This window comes from Haplochromis burtoni, unplaced genomic scaffold (genome assembly GCF_018398535.1).
Source record: "Haplochromis burtoni strain Fernald_Lab_line unplaced genomic scaffold, NCSU_Asbu1 Contig_351, whole genome shotgun sequence".
In the NCBI taxonomy this organism is placed as follows: domain Eukaryota; kingdom Metazoa; phylum Chordata; class Actinopteri; order Cichliformes; family Cichlidae; genus Haplochromis; species Haplochromis burtoni.
The window spans coordinates 294,529-316,193 of NW_024582712.1; the positions used below are offsets into that span (position 1 = coordinate 294,529).

A 21,665-nucleotide genomic window follows, 5' to 3' on the forward strand; every position below is an offset into this window, starting at 1 on the left:
ATCTTAAACAGTACTGTAATTTATTGTTATTTGTGAATACAGCAGAATGCTAAAAATGCTGTATTTTTGTGTAGTGTTACGAGCTTATGCAAAGGTGTGATGTCCATCCTCCTTCATTCCCTCAAAAAATCCAAAGAACTGCGATTACTCAAACACAGCACTCTAGCACTAGTCAAATGTTAGTGAAATATGCATACAACATTAACCTCATGGGTCTTCACCAAACTGTCCTCAGGGTCAAGGTCATATTTGTCATTTTAATAGGGACTTTTCCTTCTAGAAGACTGGCCAGATTTGAATGAAACAGCATTAATTCCCCTGGATAAAACGGAGCCTTCTCAGTGGATTTTAATTCTCATTAGTTTAACAAATGACAGCAAAGCATAACTTACTTTCTGTGCTTCAAACATTACAAGAACCTGTGAATTGTGATGGACCATGAGGTGGGTGAGTTATTACATCACTAATGTTCTAATTTTCTTTTTCATTTCAGTTAAAGCTCCGTTTCATTTTGTAGCTTGAGTCCTTCCATAACTCATCTCAGCAAAATCATGTTGCTTGAAGTCCTAACATTTCATTGAAGCTTGAAGAGGTTGTTTTTATAGATAAAGTCTACAGTACTTTAGTGTAATATGAGTATAGTTCATAGTACAATTTAAGTCTAAGGATACTACAAGAGGAATACTGAAATAGCAGCGTAATGCCTTGCACCACCACACAGTGGTTGGCACTGTAAGCAAGAAGTTTCAGGCTGGAATTTACATGTTTTCGGTGTGCCTGGTGAGATTTCATCCCACAGTTCAAGAACATCCTTTTTAATTAATGGCTGTTTTCAAATTGGCTGTAGTTGTGGGTGTTGGATCAATAAAGTGCTTAGAGTGCATAGCATAAAGCACTATGTGAAGGTAAATGTGTCCTGTTGTGTAAAGCACTTTGAGTGATAAGTGGGATGAGAGAAGTGCTACTGTATGTAAATTACTCTCAATTTCCATGAAAAGTATGATGTTGTAATGCTTGTACTCTATGCCACACAGTATCATGACAGTTCTGTTGTGGTATCTGATCACTGGATGAGAACATAAGTACACTCTGCATATACTGTGGCTGTCATGCAGAAACTTCCAACTTGTTGCTCAGTTTCAAAATCCAGATTTTCTGCAGGTTTTTGAATGATTTGTAAAGGCTGCCAGGCTTTTAAGTTTATCTACTTGAAACCAGTTAGAAAAATTGATCATTAGAAACATGCTCACTCTTTTATGCACCAAGCTGAGGTGTAGACTTGGTGTACATTTGCAAGTTTTATTACACTGCATGTTTAATCTGTGTGCATTAAAGTTAAATTAACTCTTTAGCAATAACCCACTACTCTGTCTCTCGCTACCTTTTTCAAGTGTTTTTATTTTGTTGTGTTGTTTTTGTGGCCTGCTCTTCAATTATACAAACCTTATATAGTTAATTTGTCAAAGAAATCTAATTTTGTCAAGAGTGCATATTGATCTCGGGAGGCTGTCGACCATCTTTCCTCTATAGCGTAGCCACAGCTGCATACATCAGATACTACACCATCACACAGCCTGAAACAAATCAGTCTCAAGGGTAACTCAGATAGATTTGATCAAGCACTGTTACGTGACACTCTTGCATCCTCCAATCCCCACACACAGTGTATAAGAGCTGCAGGCCCTTGGTGGGTTGGTAGCAGATAATTGCATATCATGTGCTTGCAGCAGCCAACATGTTGACTCGGTTCACGTCCAATATTATGCCACAATGTTTTATTTTTATTAATAGCTGTTGTAGTATTTTCTTTTCATCAGCTCGTCACGTAAACATTTTATACAGCCTTTCACTGGCTGCCTCTCCCTTTATATCAGGGATTTGTCTGGTCCTGTGACCTGCTTTGACTTGTCAGTGGACACAAGTGTAAAGGCCTCGATTTCTGACACTCGTCAAGCCAGCTTAGAGTCAAAGCTGCCCTCTTAAGGAAGGTGTTAAAGACATTAGTTGAAACTAAGCTTATGGAGCTCAACCATACTGATCACATGAGAGCAAGTGACAAACTTTAGGAGGAAGTGAGATGCTCAATTGCAACTGGTGTCAAAAAGGGAGAGATGATCTTCTCTTGCAACCAGCTGGAGGAAGTTAAAAAGAAATAATATGAGCATTACTCGTATCTCTCAAACTACTGGCTCACATGGAAGAGAAGCAGTGATGAAAAGAAAAATGGAAAGATTATGATTTAAAAAATGGGATGAAACAACCAAGTCTAGGCACTGTTTTTCAGGTGCCAGTACTGACCGCTTTTAATTGTGGTAGTACTTTGGTAGTATCACAGGACTGCATAGCCCTGTGAAACAGCTGAGTATACCCCAGATGCTAGCCTAAAACACTTGATTCACTAAGTTCCTGAGGAAGTGAGTAGGAGTGATTTATACATTTTCTATTAGATTTATACCCCAATAAACTAAAAGAGGTTGTACCACAAATACTATTTTTAAATAGACCTAGTTTGTTATTGGAGAACTGTATCATTAGCATGTTGTTACTAGCCCAATAGCAAGCCAACTAAAGTTAGATATATATAGTCAGTCCATTTTTATCAATTTGATTGGAATATATAATAATAAATGAAATAAGCTGTATTAAAAACTCAAAGAAAAACTGTTATGTTGAAATTTCAGAATAATTTATGAGCCCATTCCTGTTTTCAGACCTGCAGCTGGAAAGCTTTAAAAAACTATTCTGAACCAAATCATTGTTCTGTTTCATTTGTCAGTGATAGATTGTGCTAACACTGATGTATGCTTTGCAATATTTCATTATGGTTCCAATATTAGTCAAATTTATTTTAGGTAATGCTAAATTAAGTAAAGGGAAATTACTTGTAAAGGAAGCGATAGCAGCACAGATGCTTTAGCACTTTTTATTTTTCAGTGGTCGAATTGATCGGTGGTCCTTTGGCTCTCTGTGTGTCAGCTGTAATTAAAGAATAATGAGTCAGGTAGCCAAGATTAAATCCATCGACAGAAACTGTTCAAAATATAATCTGTGGTGACAGAAATAATGTATAACCTTCCAGATGAAGTTCTGTTAGGTCTATTGAGAGGCTGTGAGGTACACGATGATACATCTGAGGTGTTCATAAACTCTGTTAAAGATTAAGCTGCACAAGCATGTTGAGAGAGCTGCGAGAGAGACGTGCGTGACTTGTATGTGAGAAAGTGTGAACACAGACAAACATGTACAAAGTTCTTATCTTCTTGGTGCAGGATTTCTTCTCCCTCTTTTGGGGGGGTAACCTCACAGCACACCACTGAGACAGAGAGGCAGACAGCAGCTCAGCGATGTTTGCTACAACCAGAGCTTGTCACGGGGCCGAGTGGCCTGTACTGAACAGGACTCAGGTGCGGAAACCCAGAGCAGAGACAGCAGATGATGTAACAATTTATTAGGTTTAAGTGCAAAAAAGAAAACGTAGCAAAGACAAAAAAAAACAATAAGACGTGGAGTTTGACGAGGCGTGGCCTGGGGAACGTGGCTAGGGCGAGGGAATGAGGCCTGAGATGCGGAGTGGAGCTGAGCAGGGAACAGTCACACTGAAGAGAGAAGATAGAGGAGTTAGGGAGGTAGTGGAGGCAGCTCTGAAGTGGCCAGTTGTAAGAGTAGCAATTCTTACTTGCAGTAGGGGACATGCAGTGTTGAGAGGGGGGTGATGAGAGTCCAGGGGAGGCTGAGTGGCGTGGAAAGGCTGGCCTGAGATCTGGGGCTTCAGATGGAGTGTAATGGCAGGAGGGCAGGAGGGCAGGCAGGTGAGGCACAGAGAGATTTTCAGAATGATTGCTTGGTATCCTGAGTCCGGAGGTGGAGCGTGAGCCAAGGTGAATACAGCAAATGTGTTGATGACAAACTGGCAGTGAAAGAACATCAACGTGTGGTTTAAATCCCTCTGGCTTGATTGCCTGCAATAGGCTCCAGGTGTGCGGGAGCTGGAGTTGGCCCTGCCCAGGGGCGGATCCCAGGTCAGTTCAGGAGCCTTATGGAAATTCCAGCCACCCACCGCAGACCATGACAGAGCTCTCTTTCTCTACCGTCTCATGCATAAATATCACTGTGCTAAAGGGCAGAAGATGCCCTCAATCCCGGATCTGAAATGAGACAGTAAAGCAAATGCAATAATTAAGTGACTATGAATCTGGCATGGTTGTTGGCGCCAGATGGCCTGGTCCGAGTATTTCAGACACTGCTGATCTACTGGGATTTCCCACTATAGCCATCTTTAGAGTTTAAAGACAATGGTGACAATGGTCTGAAAAAGAGAAAATATCCAGGGAGCCACAGCTGTGTGGAAGAAAATGCCTTGTCGATGTCAGAGGCCAGGGAAGTCATTACAAACGAGGTCTTCCAAAGCAACATAAACATCTCTAAATGCACAACACATTGAACCTTGAAGCAGCAGAAGACCACACTGGATGCCACACCTGTCAACGAAGAACAAGAAAGGTCAGAACCTGGCACACTTTGGGCCCCTTAGTATCAACTGAGCATCTTTTAAACAGTCAAGATTACCTGGGTATTGTTGCTGACCTTAATCATCCTTTTATGACCACAGTGTATCCATTTTGTGATGGCTGCTTCCACCAGGATAACACATCATGTCACAAAACTCAAGTCATCTCAAACTGGTTTCTTTAATGTAAAGGCTAATTGTACTCAAAAATGTGCTTTACAGGAACCTGATCTCAGTCTAATAGAGCACCTTTGGGATGTTGTGGAATGGAAGTTTGACCGTAGATTTGTTGGCTGCATAACAAATCTATAGCAACTGCACAATGCCATCATGTCAGAATGGATTAAAATCTCTGAGAATGTTTCCAGCACCTCGTTGAATCTGTGCCAAAAAGACATTTTTCCAGAATCGTGTTGCAGTACACAAATTTTATTCACAATATAAGAATGTAAAAACAGAATTTTGTAAATTTATAGAGACTTGCATGTTAAATGGATTTGTTCTTCTTTTTACTGAACAAGTATTTAGGCCAAAATAAGTGACAGAAATGATCAATCTGAATCCCAAGAAAGTGATGAATATACACGACTTCTGCCACGCAATTTCTCATAAAAAGTGCAGAGAGGAGAAAAGGAAAGCTGCTGAAAATCTTTCTAGACAAACACCATTTTATGCATTCACAGAGCAATTCTGTGCAGCATTTTCAGTTATAGCGTGGGCTGGCAGATGCAGTCAGCAACCTGCGGCGATCGTATCAAACGACAGGTTTTGGGTTTGGTCTGTATACAGACAGTGTAGCGTCAGAAACTGGCAACCCTGCTGTGACGACAAGACTCTCGGAAGCTGGGCAGAGTCACTGCATCTGGCTGAGTTTCTCAAACGCATAACTGCTGTTCAGTTTGTGCTAAAGGGACTAATTTCTGTTTTGTACACAATAAACAATGTGTTGTTTATATTTATGTGTCAGGTTGAAATACCTTAGCATGCATGTATATAAGATCATTAAGTGCCTGCTTGTAGGGGATTTGATCACTAAGCTCTTTCTAGAATGTTGTTCTTTACCTTTCAATATAAAGTGCCTTGAAAGAACTATTGTTGTGATCTTTTGCTCATAAATTAAGCTTAAATGAACTTTTTTCCTGTCTGCAGTGAGCAAACAGGCATCAATTAGCTCTGTAGCTCGTGAAATCGATCTGCTGCTGTTTTCAAATACAGCCAAGAGCATTTCAGCAATTGCTTAACTGCTCCTTTAAATACACAGACAGGCTAAAAAGTCGCAGTGCATAATCACAGCTAATGTTTATTTTCACTTTCATTACCTAGTCTGCTGCCGTTAAGTTTGAAAAAAAGAAAAGTGTTAAAAAAAGTAATTTCTTTTCATGTGTCAACTTTCTTATCTAAGCTGATAAAATGGCATGCTCCTAGGGTCCACGTGGCTTTCCCTCTGATTTGGCCTTGTCGGAAGAAATGAACCATGCACAGCAATTATTTTATGCTTTCCACTCAAACCAAAGATTTGATCTGCATTTAATTGAACATGTTTGGGTTATGAGGCTCAGGTCTGCTGTTGTTGTTGCATTAGTTTCTGCCTGTCTCTGTTGTGCCGTTTCCCTCCCTCTGTTTCTTTGATAGTGCCTCTGTCTCCCCTGTGTGTGTGTAGCTAATAGCGCTATCTCCCTTGTAATTGCAGCGGGTCAGACCCAAAAACAGCAGAAGCCTAGTGTCCCCCCTCTTCTCTCCATCACCTTCCAGATTACAGGTAGGTGTTTTTAGTCATGCTGTCACAAAGCCCGTCTCCCCGATTTATGCGTCCCCCGCCTGCCTCACCCCTCCCTCCCTTCTGTCTTCTCCCCTCCTCCAATTGCTTTCATCCTTTTCATCTTTCCTTTTGGTTGTTTTTTCCATTTCCATTTCCTTTTGCCATGTTTCCTTTGCTTTTCCTCATGCATTTCCTGTCCTAACCTCTTGGTTAGTTTGTAACTTCTCCTCCATTCCTCTCCCTTCTCATTGCACCAACTCTTCTTGTCTTCTTTCTTGTCAATCTTCATTTTCTTCTTTCCTCTTCTCTTTCCTCTTTATTTTTCTTAACACTTCTTCACCCTCTGCTTTGTCTTTACTTTTCTTCTTTGTCCTATGTTTTTGTCATCTCTGGTTCCTGCTCTCTTTTTGTTTCTTCTCTTTTTGCACTTGTTTCCTTTCCCATCATCCTACCCTCATCTACCTTCACTCCTCACCTCCTTTATTTGCCTTTTTTTGTTGTTTCATTTGGTTTTTATTCTTTCTCTGGCTCTTCTTTTTTCTGTTTTCTTTTCCGCTTTTCTTCTTCCTTGTTCTTTTTACAGTAGACTTTGCCCCAGCTGCTGTAATGCTTTAGATAATTTAGATAATCATAATCACGTTCAGTATACACGAGCCAGTTGTGCAGTTACAATCCCAAACTTTTGCTCTCTTGCCAGTTCTTAGTGTTGTTTTCAAGTAAAACAAAGGATGACTAGTTTTACACCAAAGTTCTGTTTTCTACTGGATAGAAGAATTAAAGCTTTGAAGGAACTGTAAGACAAACTTTGTTCCACTACAAACGGAATACGGATAGCAAGACGTTTTCCACCGCTGCAGACAGTAAGCCGCACTTGCAAGAGGGATTTTTTTCTACCGTTGTCATTTTTGCACAATAGAGAAATGAACTCATTGGAGAGTACACCACAAAATGGACTAACAGAGAGTCAGGATATTCTCCAGGATATTTTCTCCCTTTTATAGAGAGGCTGATACACTGTCAGCCCCCAATTTAGTATTCACAAATGGACTGATGTTAAAAGATTGAAGAGAGTGTAGTTCTCCAATAAGATGTGGATTAACAGTGGCTCAGCAAACTCAGTATTTGACTTTCAGTGTATTTGTAAAAGGAATTAGACATTTTGCATTTCAAAAGGCCCTTCTGCCTTTCCCTGTACAGTTCTGAGGGATTTATGATTTGGCTGTCCTGCCTATGAGAGACTTTAAGCTTTAGATGTCTTGTAGGAACAGTTGGGATACAGGAAATAAAGTGCTTCAGGTTGAACATGAAGAAGAGGGTTTTTTTGTTGTATGAATCGTTAAATATCTTCTTTTAAAAAACACACTCCAGTATTAATTACAATATTTCAAAAGTAGAGATCAATCCATACTCAGACTTTGTAGAGAAAAAGCTTCTGATATGTATTTTTCATCATCTTGTTTCCAACCAAGAATCAGTTTTCACAGAGAGTGGATTTTCTTATAGGGGCAAAATCTACTATAGCTGTACTTCCTATTACAACAGATGGTGCCAATTTATTCTCCTACAGCTTCACATTAAAACCAGACAAAGTCCGCCCACATTGTTACAGTTAATTTAAGTTCATGTATAATCATTTATATTTATGATATTGTATTGTGTATAACAACATGTAGTTAAACAGGGTTTTTGTAGTTTTGTCTGTTGTATCCCCACAGTTCACCTCAAAACATTTTCAATTTGAAGTAGGAAATCTTAAATCAGACCTGGTCAACTTTTAGCTCATATTTTCATATTTATGTTTTAACCATTCATAATGGTCGGCTCACTATTTTAAACATTCATTCAGTACCTTTAGTTACTATTCAAATATCTCCCCCCGTATAGGCCACGTTTCAATTATTAAATTAAACAAAAATAACTGTAATAGTTAATTTTTCCAAGTAGTGAAGAAGTACCTTCTACAGTACTTGTCATTATTCCTGGGAATCAGTGTTTTATAGTTATCTTTATTAAAGCTATATAGCTCAAAAAATGGTGAAGTCAGAATTCTGCGCAGAATGAAATCTGATTTACAGGCTCAGCTTTGCAGGTTTTCTGAGTGTAGCTGCAGGAAGAGAGGTTCAGAAGTGTCCGTCAATGTGGGGAGCTTCAGGCAGAGGGTTGGACTTGTCTGCTCAGTGAGCCAGACTTCTTCTAATCAGGAAAACCTGGAAGCATGAAGCTGGTGTGCTGCTGGCTTCATGCTTTAAAGGGATGATTTAAAATTGTAGGCAACACACTTATTTTCTTTCTTTAAAAGTTACATGAAAAGATGAAGGCCAATCTCATATCTGTCTGGTAAATATGAAACTACAGGCAGCAGCTGGTTGGAGACGGGGAAAAACAGCTAGCCTGCTTCTCTCCATTACCTCCAAAGCTTATGTCTCATGTCATCAAGACAAATTGCCATTTTAACACTTGATTGGTTCAGCAAACCAACAATCAATCAGTCAACAAGGTGTAACGTGTTAATTAGCAAACTTAAAATGTTCTGTTACGGAGCCAAGCAGTTTGTTTACCTCTGGTTTCAGGCTTTATGCTAAGATAAGTTAACTGCAACATGAGTCAGGGCTTTAGTAGGATCACCTTTGATCTCTATTTTCTGTTTTGATTACATAGTTGTTCCATAAACAAAGTAGATATCAGTGTAATGAATATCTGTCTTTCAAACATAGGTGTAACAACACCTGTATGCTTTGCCATTTGACATGTCAGGAATGAACTATTGTTTTGGTTGTGCAGTCAGCTGAAAGCTCTGTTGACAGCACATTTGCAGCTGGCATGCCACCTGCAAGCATCTTTTTTTATTTTCCAAAGTCCAGTGAATGGTATCTCAACTTACATGCAACATTCTTTTAAATTTTCTCTCAGAGAAGGGACTTTGGGTTCCCAAGTGCCTCTTCAGCTTGTTTGGCACCACGTAAGCATCAGTCAATTCTCCCAACACAGTGTGAGGGCTGTTGACACCCCTGTTCCGACTGAGGTCATTTGCAATAGTTTCTATGGACACAGAAAAAAAAGGGATCCATTTTTCGCACCATCTTCTCTGTTCTTCTTCACGTAATGTAGTTACTCCGGTTTGTCCACAGGCAAAAAAAGTGATTTTTTTCCCCCCAGTTTTGCCAGTTTGCTTTTATTTTCTGAGGGAGCGGGAATTGTAAAGATAAAAGCAGACCTTAAAGGCAACCAATCGAAATGCTGATAGTGTCATTGTTTGGAAAATACAGTCAGCAGTTGGTTTCACTTTCCTGGAAAAGAAACCTCTCCATTCCCTTTTTGCATCAGATTAAATGTATTACTTTCTGCTAAAACTGTGTAAACAATACAAATGGAAAATATGCAATTAAGCTGCAAAACCTTAAATACTGCGTGTGGTCAGGCTTGTATCAAAAGTCCCCTTTCTCCTAGTCTCTTTGTTCATTTCCTGTCAGCCTCTTGTCTCACGAGGCTCAAAAGGGTGAAGGGAAAAAAAGAAAAATGTCTCTGAAAGCAGAAACATCCACTTTGAAATGACACTTGCACGATTTTGTGCATGAATAAATGCATTAACTTTGTATCTTCAGGAACTCCACACATCAGATTTATTTATCATGATGCAGATGTGTAGAAATGTATTCTGCACAGTTGTCACAGAGCTGTTTCTTGCACGGTGATAGCATCTCCTCTTTTCTTCCCCCCAGAGTTCAGACTGGCATGCATTTACCAGTGGTTTCGTGGAAAGAGCTTTTTTAGAATCCAGCATGGCATGACTTGGAGAAGTAGATGCCAAATTACACCTCATGGAATAAACATGAGCCAAGATATTGTCCGTGTTCTCTTACACCTTTAGTGTTGTATTGTTGCCTCCTCTTCCTATGTCTCCGTTGAGAGTCCGTGGGCAGGGCTCCATAATGTTTTATGCTGCTAGCAAGGCGTTGTACGAGATAATCATTGCTAATTTATCATTCTGACATGCTAACAGGGAGACGATAAACAAAACAAAGGGATAATAGTGTCTACTTCACAGGCATGTTTTGTTTTTTCACTGTGGCTCTCATCTACCCTCTGCAGGGATTTTATGCCAGGAATAAAAGCAAATAAGCATTTTTGCGTCCCTTGTTCCTGCTCCTTTCAATGCTGCTAAAGAAGAAAAATTCCTCAGAATTAGGCTCATTTTATCTGCTGCTTATTGTGTGTTTCCCTTTTGTTTATCTGCACAGCCTCCCGCCCAGTGGAAAACAAGCTGTGCGAAGGTCCAATCCCCAACAGATCCCAGCTGTGCCAAATCCCCTGTCCCATCGACTGTGAGGTATCACCATGGGGTGCCTGGGGGCCCTGCACCTTTGAAAACTGTGATGATCAGGCTGGAAAGAAAGGTACCTGAATGGTTGAAATATGTAATTCAGTCCAAACTATTATAGTCAAAAGGTGATTGCTATTTCTAACTGCACTCTATTACGTTTGGCACTGTGGCTCTGTTTTGCACCTCTCAATTGCTCTACGTTTGTGGATCTGCATACATGTAATGCATAAGCTGGGGGAGTAGCAGCAAGACTCCATGGCGTGCACAGAACAGATCGGCACTATGACATTCAATTCAGTTCCATTTATAGAGTGCCAAATCAAAACAACAGTTGCCTCAATGCCTTATATTGTAAGGTAAAGACCCAACATTAATACAAGTAAAACAGAGGAAAAACCCCAACAATTATATGAGCATCTATGAGCAAGCGCTTTGATAGTGGGATTTCAATCACCCTGCAGCCTAGACCCATTTCAGAGTAACTGAGTGAGGACTTAGGATCACCCGATCCAACCTTAACTATGTGCTTTATCAAAAAGGACAGTTTTAAGCCTAATCTTAAAAATAGAGATAGTCGCTGTCTCTCGATTCCATACTGCAAATGGAAGAAAGCAGTCCTACATATTTGTTTAATATGTGCATTGAAGGACATGTCCTGGTCAAAAATGACTCCTCACAGTGTTATTGGAGGGCAAGATAATGACTCCAGTCAGTTAATTTAGTCAGGAGTCGGGATGGAGGTGGGTTTCAAAGCAGGTTGCAGATTCGCCAGTCACATTTTTCCCTGGTGACCAACAGTTGCCAGGGAGTCTCCGAGCGGTCTCTAAGCCTGCGTGACTGCGGCCTCAAATAGGGTATCAGCTGAGCCTTCAGCTAATATGAGCTGCCATTATCAACTAAACTGTCTCTGTTTGCTCTAAGTACTATACTCAGTGTGTCACGTTTTAAGCATTATTATGCTTTATCAAAGCTGTTGTGTTACACTGGTTTAAAATAATTACAGACACTATCTAAGACCAGCTGTTCAGTGTTTTTTCCTAAATACTCCCCCTTCTCGCCTCCATGTAGTCTTCATTATAGGAGATAAACAAGCCGAAAATAATTTGTCAGTCATCTGTCACCCTCTTGTGCTCCTGGCACCGAGATAAATTCTCACCCGATTCAGTATTTTGTGCTGAAAATACAAGAACCTCTTAAATTATTCCTTGTTATTGTTTCTAATAACTATTGCTCAAAAACAATGAAAAAAGTGGCTGCTGTGTATTAAATGCTGCTTGTACACCATCCATCACGTTTGTTATCTTTTTGTACGAGGCCGTTATAATTAGAATGCTGTAGAATAATATGATTGAGCCTGAATGTGCTTAATGAATATGCAGTCTTTATATCGTTTTACATTAAAAAATATTCTTATATTGGCTTTCACCTTACCACATAGCTTCAGAGAATATTGCTGAATTTTTAATGACTGATTGTCTCCAGTAGCAGCAGGTCATCTTGTTACAGAATAGGTAAAAAGCATACAATTTCTAAGGAAACTACAGCAGCCTAATTACATTTTCAGTCTAAAATGTCCCTTTGTTGCATCAGAATATGGCAGTCTTTGTTCATAGTGTGAGTGAATAACAATGTTTATGCAAATATTGCACATAAGTATAAACTTAAGCAATGAAGTGAAATCATGAAGGTTTCTTATTGATGAGCCATATCAAGAAACGAACCATCAAACAAACATTTAAGTGCTCAGACTTTAGTAAAGTAAAATGTAATGTAAGATCTCACTATTTGTAAAATCCTACATTAATAATATTAAATTAATTAATAGTATAAATCATTTTATTTTTGCACTATTTTCAAGTGGCTTTATTTATTTTTAAGTGGATTAATGGTTCAAAAAGATGCTTACTTATGTTATACTGGAACTTGGTGCACACTCTCAGACTCCAGTGAACAGAAGGTTTTAACAGTATTTGGTTGGGAGTCAGAGATGACCATATAAGTAATATCTTGTCTCACTGATGTAGGAAGAAGACTGAGTGCTCAAAGAACTCTGAAACCTGACCTTTTGGCTCACAGGGATTACTTGCATATGCACAAATGTAATTTATTCAACTGTTCACCATGTTTTGTTAGAATATCCATCACTGTAACAGTTTTTATAAGACAGAAAGTAAGGAAAAACATGAAAGGCCCAGTTTAAACAGAGAAGTAGTTGGTCTACAGAGAAATACTTGCTGTATATACGATTGTTTTAGGGGTGTAGCTGGTCAGCGTGGAGCCTATTTAATTCATTTGTCTCCAACCTAAAAGGAGGCTTATTTATGCAAGGATTTAAAGATAAATCTGAGCGGTTGTGATATTATTTATAGTGTAGTTTAAAAAAGATAGAGAAAACCTCTAGAGGGGAAATTATATACATGTATTGCATGTGCTAACCAACTGCTATCAAACCCACCTGTGACAGATGAAACTAGACAATTTTTAAAAAAATATACAATGTGTATGATTAGAAAAAATTATCACATGATATAAATAAATACAATGCAATAAAATATAACTTTTAACATGTAGTGGAGTAAGATGAGGACTATTTTCCCCTTATGTATGTGGTTGTGTGAAAAAACTAAAGCCTGCTATACACACAAAAGTTTGTCAGTTGTGATAACTGTCTTTGCACCGCAGGTTTCAAACTGAGGAAACGACAGATTACAAACGAGCCAACAGGAGGTCCTGGAAACTGTCCACACCTCGTGGAGGCGGTGCCATGTGACGAGCCCACTTGTTACGACTGGCAGTTGATCAGTCTGAGTCCGTGCATTCCTGATGATGGGAAGCAGTGTGGCTCCGGCACCCAGATTGTGCAGGTCCAATGTGTCAACAGCAACGGTGAGCGAGGAATGTTTAATCCTAATGTGCCCCACATTTTCAAAATGAGCTGAGTCATTTGTTAAAAACTAACCATACTCTTGCTTACAGACAGTGTTTGTTGGCTGACATTGATGCTTGCTCCCTGCGCATCCTTGCATTTTGCTGCGTTTTCGACCCACCTTGATTTGCAATAAAAAGAAATTGCTGGTCTGACCTTGCATGAAAAATCCTATATTTTCAAGGTCACCTGTCCACCGACCCTGCAACTCTTGCAGCACAGCAATGTACGTGAGGAGATTTCCACAACATGACTCCCAGTTGCCATTCATCTTTGTGAGGAATGCTCTCCCTTGGCTCCCCTTCCCCCCTCTCCCTGTTAAAGCTCCTCTACTTTAACGCTTCCTCGGTTCAGCGTTGCTACCTCTCTCCTGCCGTCTCTCTCATTACAGTTTCCTCTTTGCACACACAATTAAACCTTACTCGCTTTAAATCAAATCAATCCTCGAGCCCCGAGTCTTAGAGTATCTCGTGCCCTTTGCTACTCCCTGATTTTTACTGCTTCTCTTTATTACTGTAAATCTTTAATATTAAGGGTGACCGAGCAGAGATACTTTGTTGAGTTCCTCTTGCCTTCAGCTATCAGACATATGTATGACAAAATAAGTCACAACACACTATTGAGTTGGGGGGGTTGAGCTGCTGTGAGCTGTGCATCAAATGACATGGCATGTTTATTTAATCAGCACGTAAAGTTATACTGTGATGTTGTTCTGGGAATCTCATTCAGTTGCAAATCTACTCAGTAAATCTTGAATTTATGATGCAGTGCAGTGACTTTGTTCATGTTTTCCACACTAGAGAAGTTGATTTGTCCTTCTAACGTCTCCCACAAATCTCACTTCATGCATCAGCTGCAGGTGCTCAGTGAAGCTGGGCTGCTGGAAACTCTCCCCTGTACGGCCGGAGTACAGCAGAAACTCTGCACTGTTCTTTCACACCATGACTTTGGTTGATTGATCCCCGCTCACATTCACTCCCTCATCTGATGAAAATTGATTTGTTCTGTTTGGATTTTTTGCTCTGCTTTTCGCCTCAGAGATTTTTCACTGCAATGCTGGCTGTATTTTTTCTCGGAGTGTGTCCCAGCCATAAAAGAAAAGGCCACACAGCCAGGCCCCAGACAACAGACGAAGGTCGATACAAATGTTATTGAAACTGGCTATTGATATTCCCCATGCTGACTGCCTGCCCACTTAGACAGGGAGCTGTTTCTTCTCTGCATACTGAGCATGGAGGTGTTCCTCTCATAGTGGGTGTTCTGTTCATTCATGTTTCCTCTGTGCGAGTCTGAAAACTGCTGGGGTCCCTTGTCACTTCTTATTTTCATGCCTTCTTAGTTCAGTCATGATTGGTTCACTGCGTATCTGTCAAAGTGACATCTTAATGCAGAGTCAGGCCCAGTCTGTCTTGTGAAGCCTCTCTTTTGCTTGAATTTTCAATTCACTCATTGAAAGGTTTACATTTGCTTGTGTGTGTGTGCTGAAAATATTCTCCGCCTGGTTCATGGCAACACATGAAGCAAACCAGACAAATGTGTGGGTTATTTTAATCCACTTAAGCGTGATACCAGCAGCTCATCAATAAACCATGAATAGTTGTGTAAAAATGTGGGAATTCCATGTGAATTTGCAGTTTCCATGTTCAGTGCCACTTTGTTTGGAGACGAGCCACAGTCAAGAGTGCATCAGTATGAATATTTTACAGCTAATCAATTTAAAAGAGTCATAATCATCTGTCATGTCAGTATAAGGAACATTAGTTTAGTTATAATCCACTGCCACATTAGGGAAATTCTCTGCAGAAAGAAGATATGCTGATGTGACACATCTACATTTAAAATGTTGTTGTTACTATTAGTGTCATTATTATAAGAATTGCTATAACAACCATTTTAGCACATTTCCCCCTCCCTCTCTTTGGGTCATCTGTCTTCTGATAAGCAGCCCCTCGTTAACAGAAGGTTTGAACTCTCATGTTACACAGCATTTAAATTATTTTGCCATTGTTGTAAAATGTTTTTAATTTTTGGTGAGGGAAATTCTTGGACTTATGGATTGCACCCGTACACTACAGATTCAAGCTTAGTAGAATTTGCTTCTAACTTCACCCTCTTGTACGAACATGATCACTTCTGGCTCCATTTATACCAGTTACCAAAGTGATAACATTGTAGCTTCAAGCTTTGTCCATCTGTTATATGCAGTCTGTTTGGTGGTTTAGACTTCTGCAGTGTAACTTTATGCAACTATATTTATTGCTCAACTTTTTTGAGGTCTTTATACATTTTCCATCATTCATGTTGATAGCTTCAACAATCTCCCTACAGGAATTTGTTGGCATTTGTGAGTTTTTATATTGATACTGTGACTATTATTCCCGATAATGAGTCGATGAGATGATGTGATGCTTCTCTCACTGATAAATTCAAAAACTGAGTATAAACATTGGCCTTGAACAAGTCGATCACAGTAGTTGCAGATGCGTCCATTTATTATTTGACCTTTAGCTAAGTTTAATTTAAGAATCCACATTAGTAATATTTTATCCATTAGATGAAACAATGAAAAGAATAATAGTCCCTCTTTAACTGTTGCAACCTGTGTGCTTTTTATCATATATGACAGATTTATTGCCATTAGTTCACAGGACTTTAGAAAAAAAAAAGTTTAATTTCAGTTCTCAAGCAGCACAGTCATATTAATAGTTTGCGCACGCCCAACCATTATAAACTAATGTTTCATAACCATAATCATAACACCCAAAGCAAAGCTGTGGCTGCAGCCACAGTGATCGCTATGTCACCGCATGGCTGCAATCATAATCTCAGCTACTGCCTGTCTCAATCAGCCTCAGCAGCATTCAGTGAGAGAGCTGGGAGAGCTCCTCTATTTATCTTTCTAACTGCAGTAGTACAGAGTGTGTCCACAACCAGCGCAGTCTAATACTTAACATAGTTTTACAATACAAAGTTGTCTTTTTGCATAGGTTAGATTACAAGATTAGATTATTATGAGGTAAAACAAAAGTAAAATTTAACACAGTTATCCCTCTGAAGGCTGACATTGGGCCCCAAAAACGACAGACCTTATATGTGGGACAAGCCACAAATTTTTGAAACCAAAAATGTGATTGTTAATAATACATTGTGTTTAATAAGCATATCTTATTTGGGGCTCAGTAGAATTTACTGTATGTATGAATACAGCAAAATAGATCATGCATAAGACTTGAATGTATGAGTAAAGTACAGTAACTGTGACATTTTAAGCTACTTATGTACAGTATTTGATTCAATCTGCTCTCCGGGCTTTTCCTGTTTAAAATCTTTTGTCTTTTCTTGTCTTCGCATTACACAAAAACAATTAAACAAAACCAAGTTTATGCTGCCACTTGAGAGAACAAGCGTGACTCAAAAATCTAAAGTGGGCCATGTGCTTGACATTGTGCCATCAATTAAGACACACATCTGTTCACTTTCTCAGCTCTTCCCTCCGCCTCTGTGCTGAAATGTGACGGGTAACAATGAAATTCTTGCAATGAATGTTTTCTGATTTTTTTCAACAATGATAATCAGACTTTTAGAGCAAAATCAGAAAATTACTTGTGTTTGTGTTTCAGGTCTTTATCTGGTTTATATTTCTCTATTTAAACTTTAATCAGTTTTTAATGTTCTTGTTTTGAGTCACTTTATATATTCACTTTTAGACATTTTCTTTGATAAAATGGCCAACACAGGTGTTTAATTACTGTATATACTGCAAAGCACCAGGATTTAATTGGGATGTTGATGGTAAGATAAACTGGGAATGTTTGCCCTTTATTACCTCAAGCAGGACGGTCATATGTGCTGCTTGAGAACTGAAATTAAACATAGGTAATACTAATAGGGCTATAGCTGTAATGTTATGGTTTCATGTGTAATATGGAGGTGAAATAATGAGTGAACAACTGTTTGCACGCAGAACCTGTCATAAATTTATCCTTAAAATTGTTGAAATTTTCAGATGGTAGATTCTGAGTATTCCACTATACTGAGAAAGACATATTGAATAAACTGAACCACCTGTTGCACCTTTCAGCAGACAACTTTTGTTGAAATGCATACTGTTACTGCCCTAGCAGGGCCTCCTCCTGAAGTTGCCTGTGTGGGCGTGTCCTACCAGCTGTCCTGCCTTAGGCAACCACCTTTTTCTTTTGTACAGCTGACTCACATCAGCAATTAAAGGTATTTAAGGGCAGAGAAAGGTGAGCTCTGGGCCAGTGCCATGTGAATGGTTGCAGCTACTGAGCTGTGTGTGTTCGGCTCCTACTTGGTGGAGAGGAGTGTGTTTGGCAATTTATCCTTCTCTGGCTTACTTCTCAGTTTAATTGACCAACGTTTGAGTTTTGTTTCTTTAAATGGTGATAGCGGCTTGTCCGTCTCTTTTAGTTAGTACTAATAGAAACTTTAATAAAACTCTTTAATTTAACCATCTTGCCTCTGTCTCCTTTTTCTGACCCGGACACATTTTGTTACTTCCCCCTCATCGCCTAGACCCCTTTTAGGGGAACGTTACAAGTGGGGGCTCGTCCGGGATTTGAACCCGGGACCTCTCGCAATACAAAATGACCATTGGGACTTAGAAACACACAAATGGGAGTTTTGAATGTATTGTAATTGCCAATAACATCTGGAATTTATTTAAAGCACTTGTTCAGCTGGTTTCTGTATGATCAAATCATAGATCAGATCTGGCAAATAGAAATGTCTTGTGATTCCCATTTGAGTGAAAATGACTCTAATGTTATCTTATTACAGAATACCCCTACTAGGTGCAATCAAGGTGACTCAGCCTGTGTGTATAGTTAGATAGATACCCACTGCAGAAGTGCATATACTCTGAATTGACCTGTAACGCTGAAAGTGGTCCAGATGTGCACAAGCAAAAAGCCTTGAAGGAAAGATCAGCCAAGTATAACTCTGTAACTTTATAAGAAGAGTTGCGTAATTTTATGATCAGTGATTATCATAAGCAGATTAAAACACTATTATCCTATTTTTTGGGGTTACCAAGTGATCACCCCAGCCTCTCGACAAGCGGCCATTTATGGGCTTTTGACCCTGTTGTATGTTCTGTTTTGCTTCAGGAGAGAAGGTGGAAAGAAATCTCTGCACGTCTAACCCAACTCCAGAACCTGTGCCCTGTGAGGTGCCTTGCTCAAGAGACTGTGTGCTCAGTGACTGGACGTCCTGGTCCACTTGCTCTCAGACATGCTCAAGCAAGACCATTGAGGGCAAGCAAATGAGGACCCGCTCTATTCTGGCCTACAATGCTGGGGAAGGTGAGTCTGGACCCGCCAACAGTCGACTGTCCATGGTATATGGAAATATATGGAGATGAGGCCTGAATATTGGCTTAGTCACAGCCTTTCAAGTTGTCCTTTGCTGTCACTCTTCGAATGTCTGGATTTCACAGTTCTCTGCATGTGCATTTGTCCTTATCTCAAACAGTCTGCTTATCTGTCCTGGTGATTATTTCTGTTGGTCTGTCTCCTCGCCTGACACTCACTTTTTTATCTCGTTCTAAGATCATTTCTCTGCATATGCTTATTCTCTCTCTGGTTTTAAATTTCTAAGAGCGTCCTCCGTGTTTGTTTGCCGTCCTTTTTGTCGCGTCTCTGAATGTTTTATCTGGGTGTGTGTTTTCCTCACAGTCACTGCAATGGTTGTGGCGTGGATCACTGTGATGGAGGGTAACATTTGAAAACACATTTTGATGGTAGCTCTTGTATCCCTCTAGCTATGTGTCTACATGCAGAAAAATTAAAATTGTTAGTTTGTTTTGAGCTTTAAAAAATGTGTACATTACCATAACAGCTTTAGGGTAGCTAAAGCTGTTATGGTAGGGTAGGGTAGCTTATAATTGATTTTGAATTTATTCAGCCAGTTGTAATTCAGTCAAGCCTTGTTAGCCATGTGTGAAATGGGTGAACTCTGTTAGCAGTTTTCAGTTGTTCTGCTGTAGTATTAGCTCATCTAGTGCAGACCTCACCTGCCACATTAACATTTCTGACGTCTGTATTTATCAAAGGTCTTTCACAGGTGCCGAAGTTTCCAGAACTTTATGGTAAATATTTGACTCTAGGCAGACTGGATAAACTAGTTGTAGAGTTGTAGTTTAGATTAGCTTTAAACCCCTACTGTACTGTGACACAGTTTTATGAACACACAACAATACCAGAAATCTGGACGCTTTCTCTCCATCACAAGTTCCCCCCCCCCAGAGCAGATTATCTGATTAGAATTTGCTCCTTGGCAGATTTTTTTTTAAACCCATGTGTTACATATTAATGAAATATTGAGGAAAAAAATGGTTGGAACTAAAGAACTGCTCAAACCTTAGGACACAGGGCTCTAATAATATGCATCCACCAATGTTTGCATAGAATTCTGTGCTAATTTTAATAAGCTTAATTAATGACCTATTTAGCATAACTGCTTACATTTAATTCTGTGGTGATTATGGTGGGACTGTGGAAAGCCCAAGTGGCTCTTACTGTTTTATAGTCATCAGTTGAATCACATTCAAGGTGCATGCTAAGTGGCAGTTTCTCCAGCAAATTATAGTTTGTCTTGCAAACATGAGTGCATTTAAATAACTGATGGAAAGGTGTCAGAAAATACGCAAAAAATGATGAAAAAACAACATTTGACTCTACCTGTCTAATAAATACCCAGTAACGACATGTCCCACATTCAGTTAGGTTCATAAATCTTTGGGAAAAGACATGATTTTGCCTCTCTACACCACAATACTGGATTTTAAATTAATCAATATGTGATTAAATCACAAGTATTACAGGGATTACAGACATTGTTCTACATAGTCTGATTGTACATATGTGGTGATTCTGTAAACAATTAACAGCAATGTTTTTGCTAAATCCCTTGAATTAAAGCTAAAAGACTGCACTTAAATCACATATTACTTGAATTATAAACCGCTGTGTTGGTGTGCAGAGCCAAAACTTTGTCTTTGTCTAGCAATTTATGGACCAAACTGTATATGTACCATTATTTGTCACTGCATCATGTGAGATGTGTTTCCTTTAAACTGCCTCACATTTCCCCCGTTGTCCAGCAAAACAACATTTTCTAGGTCACTGTTCAGCCACAGCTGAGGCTCATTTGCAATACCATGTCAGGCCAGTGTCGAGTTTAGCATTGCCCCATTGTTAGTCAGCTAAGGTGGCATGGCGCAGTCAGCAGAAAGGAAGTCATGCTCAGTGGCTATTAGGCTGGGATTTGTCAGAGTTGGCAGTCTGTGATTCAGACCCGACTGTGTGTACACCGCTACTCATTTAGGAGCTGGCTTTCTTTCAACTCCGGCAGAGAAATACAGGTGTGAAGAATTCGCAGTGCTGCAATGCCCCTCAATCTTTCCTGAAAGCCCTAAGTGTCTGCAATTACTCTGAAACAGAGATGGCTCTCTCAGCCCATCGATCCAACAACTGACTGACTGCTGCCTTACAAGAGAAAGGAAAGGGACATGGGCAAAGAGGGGGCATAGCGATGGCAATAGTTAAAGGTATTAAACACTAAAGTAGTGGACTAAGGAGCTTGGAAAGAAAAGCGTCTGGACTTTGAGTTGCTTGAAGACGTTTCACCTCTCATCCAAGAAGCTTCTTCAGTTCTAAGGTCAATTGGTGGGGAGTCCGAGATTTAAATATACCTAGTGGGAGTTTCCCCCCAAAGGGGGACAAAGGACCCCCTGATGATCATCTACCTAATCACATGAGCCAAGGTGTGAAAGCGGGTGTGGGTCACATTCAGCCAAGGTTTCGGGTGAGCTCATTGTGAAACCTGGCCCCACCCTATCATGTGATAAGGCGTCTGGGAAGGGATCTCAAAACTGGATTATAGATGGCAGACAGTTGGTGTCGTAAACCACCGCCTCTGTTCAAAGATGGTCGCTCATAGTGGACGTAAATGGCTTCTTTAACTCCTCTTTCAAACCACCTGTCATCTCTGTCCAAAATGTGAACATTGGCATCCTCGAAAGAGTGACCTTTGTCCTTTAGATGCAGATGAACTGCTGAGTCTTGTCCCGTGGAGGAGGCTCTTCTAAGTTGTGCATTAAAGCTGGACTTATGTCTTGCAGTAGTATACA

At 39.8% G+C, this 21,665-nt stretch overlaps 1 protein-coding gene across 3 annotated transcripts in view; it reads left to right on the forward strand.

Moving 5' to 3' along the window:
* Nucleotides 1-21,665, forward strand: part of LOC102307381 (thrombospondin type-1 domain-containing protein 7A) — a 205,616-nt gene that overhangs the window by 88,473 nt on the left and 95,478 nt on the right. For 2 of the 3 annotated variants that reach the window (XM_005942853.2, XM_005942850.2), the window contains exons 5-8: nt 6,198-6,266; nt 10,505-10,660; nt 13,270-13,473; nt 18,643-18,837. In XM_005942853.2, the coding sequence (XP_005942915.1) occupies nt 6,198-6,266; nt 10,505-10,660; nt 13,270-13,473; nt 18,643-18,837 (624 nt within the window). The remainder of the gene's footprint in view (nt 1-6,197; nt 6,267-10,504; nt 10,661-13,269; nt 13,474-18,642; nt 18,838-21,665) is intronic. The other variant, XM_005942851.2, reaches the window with a different exon arrangement.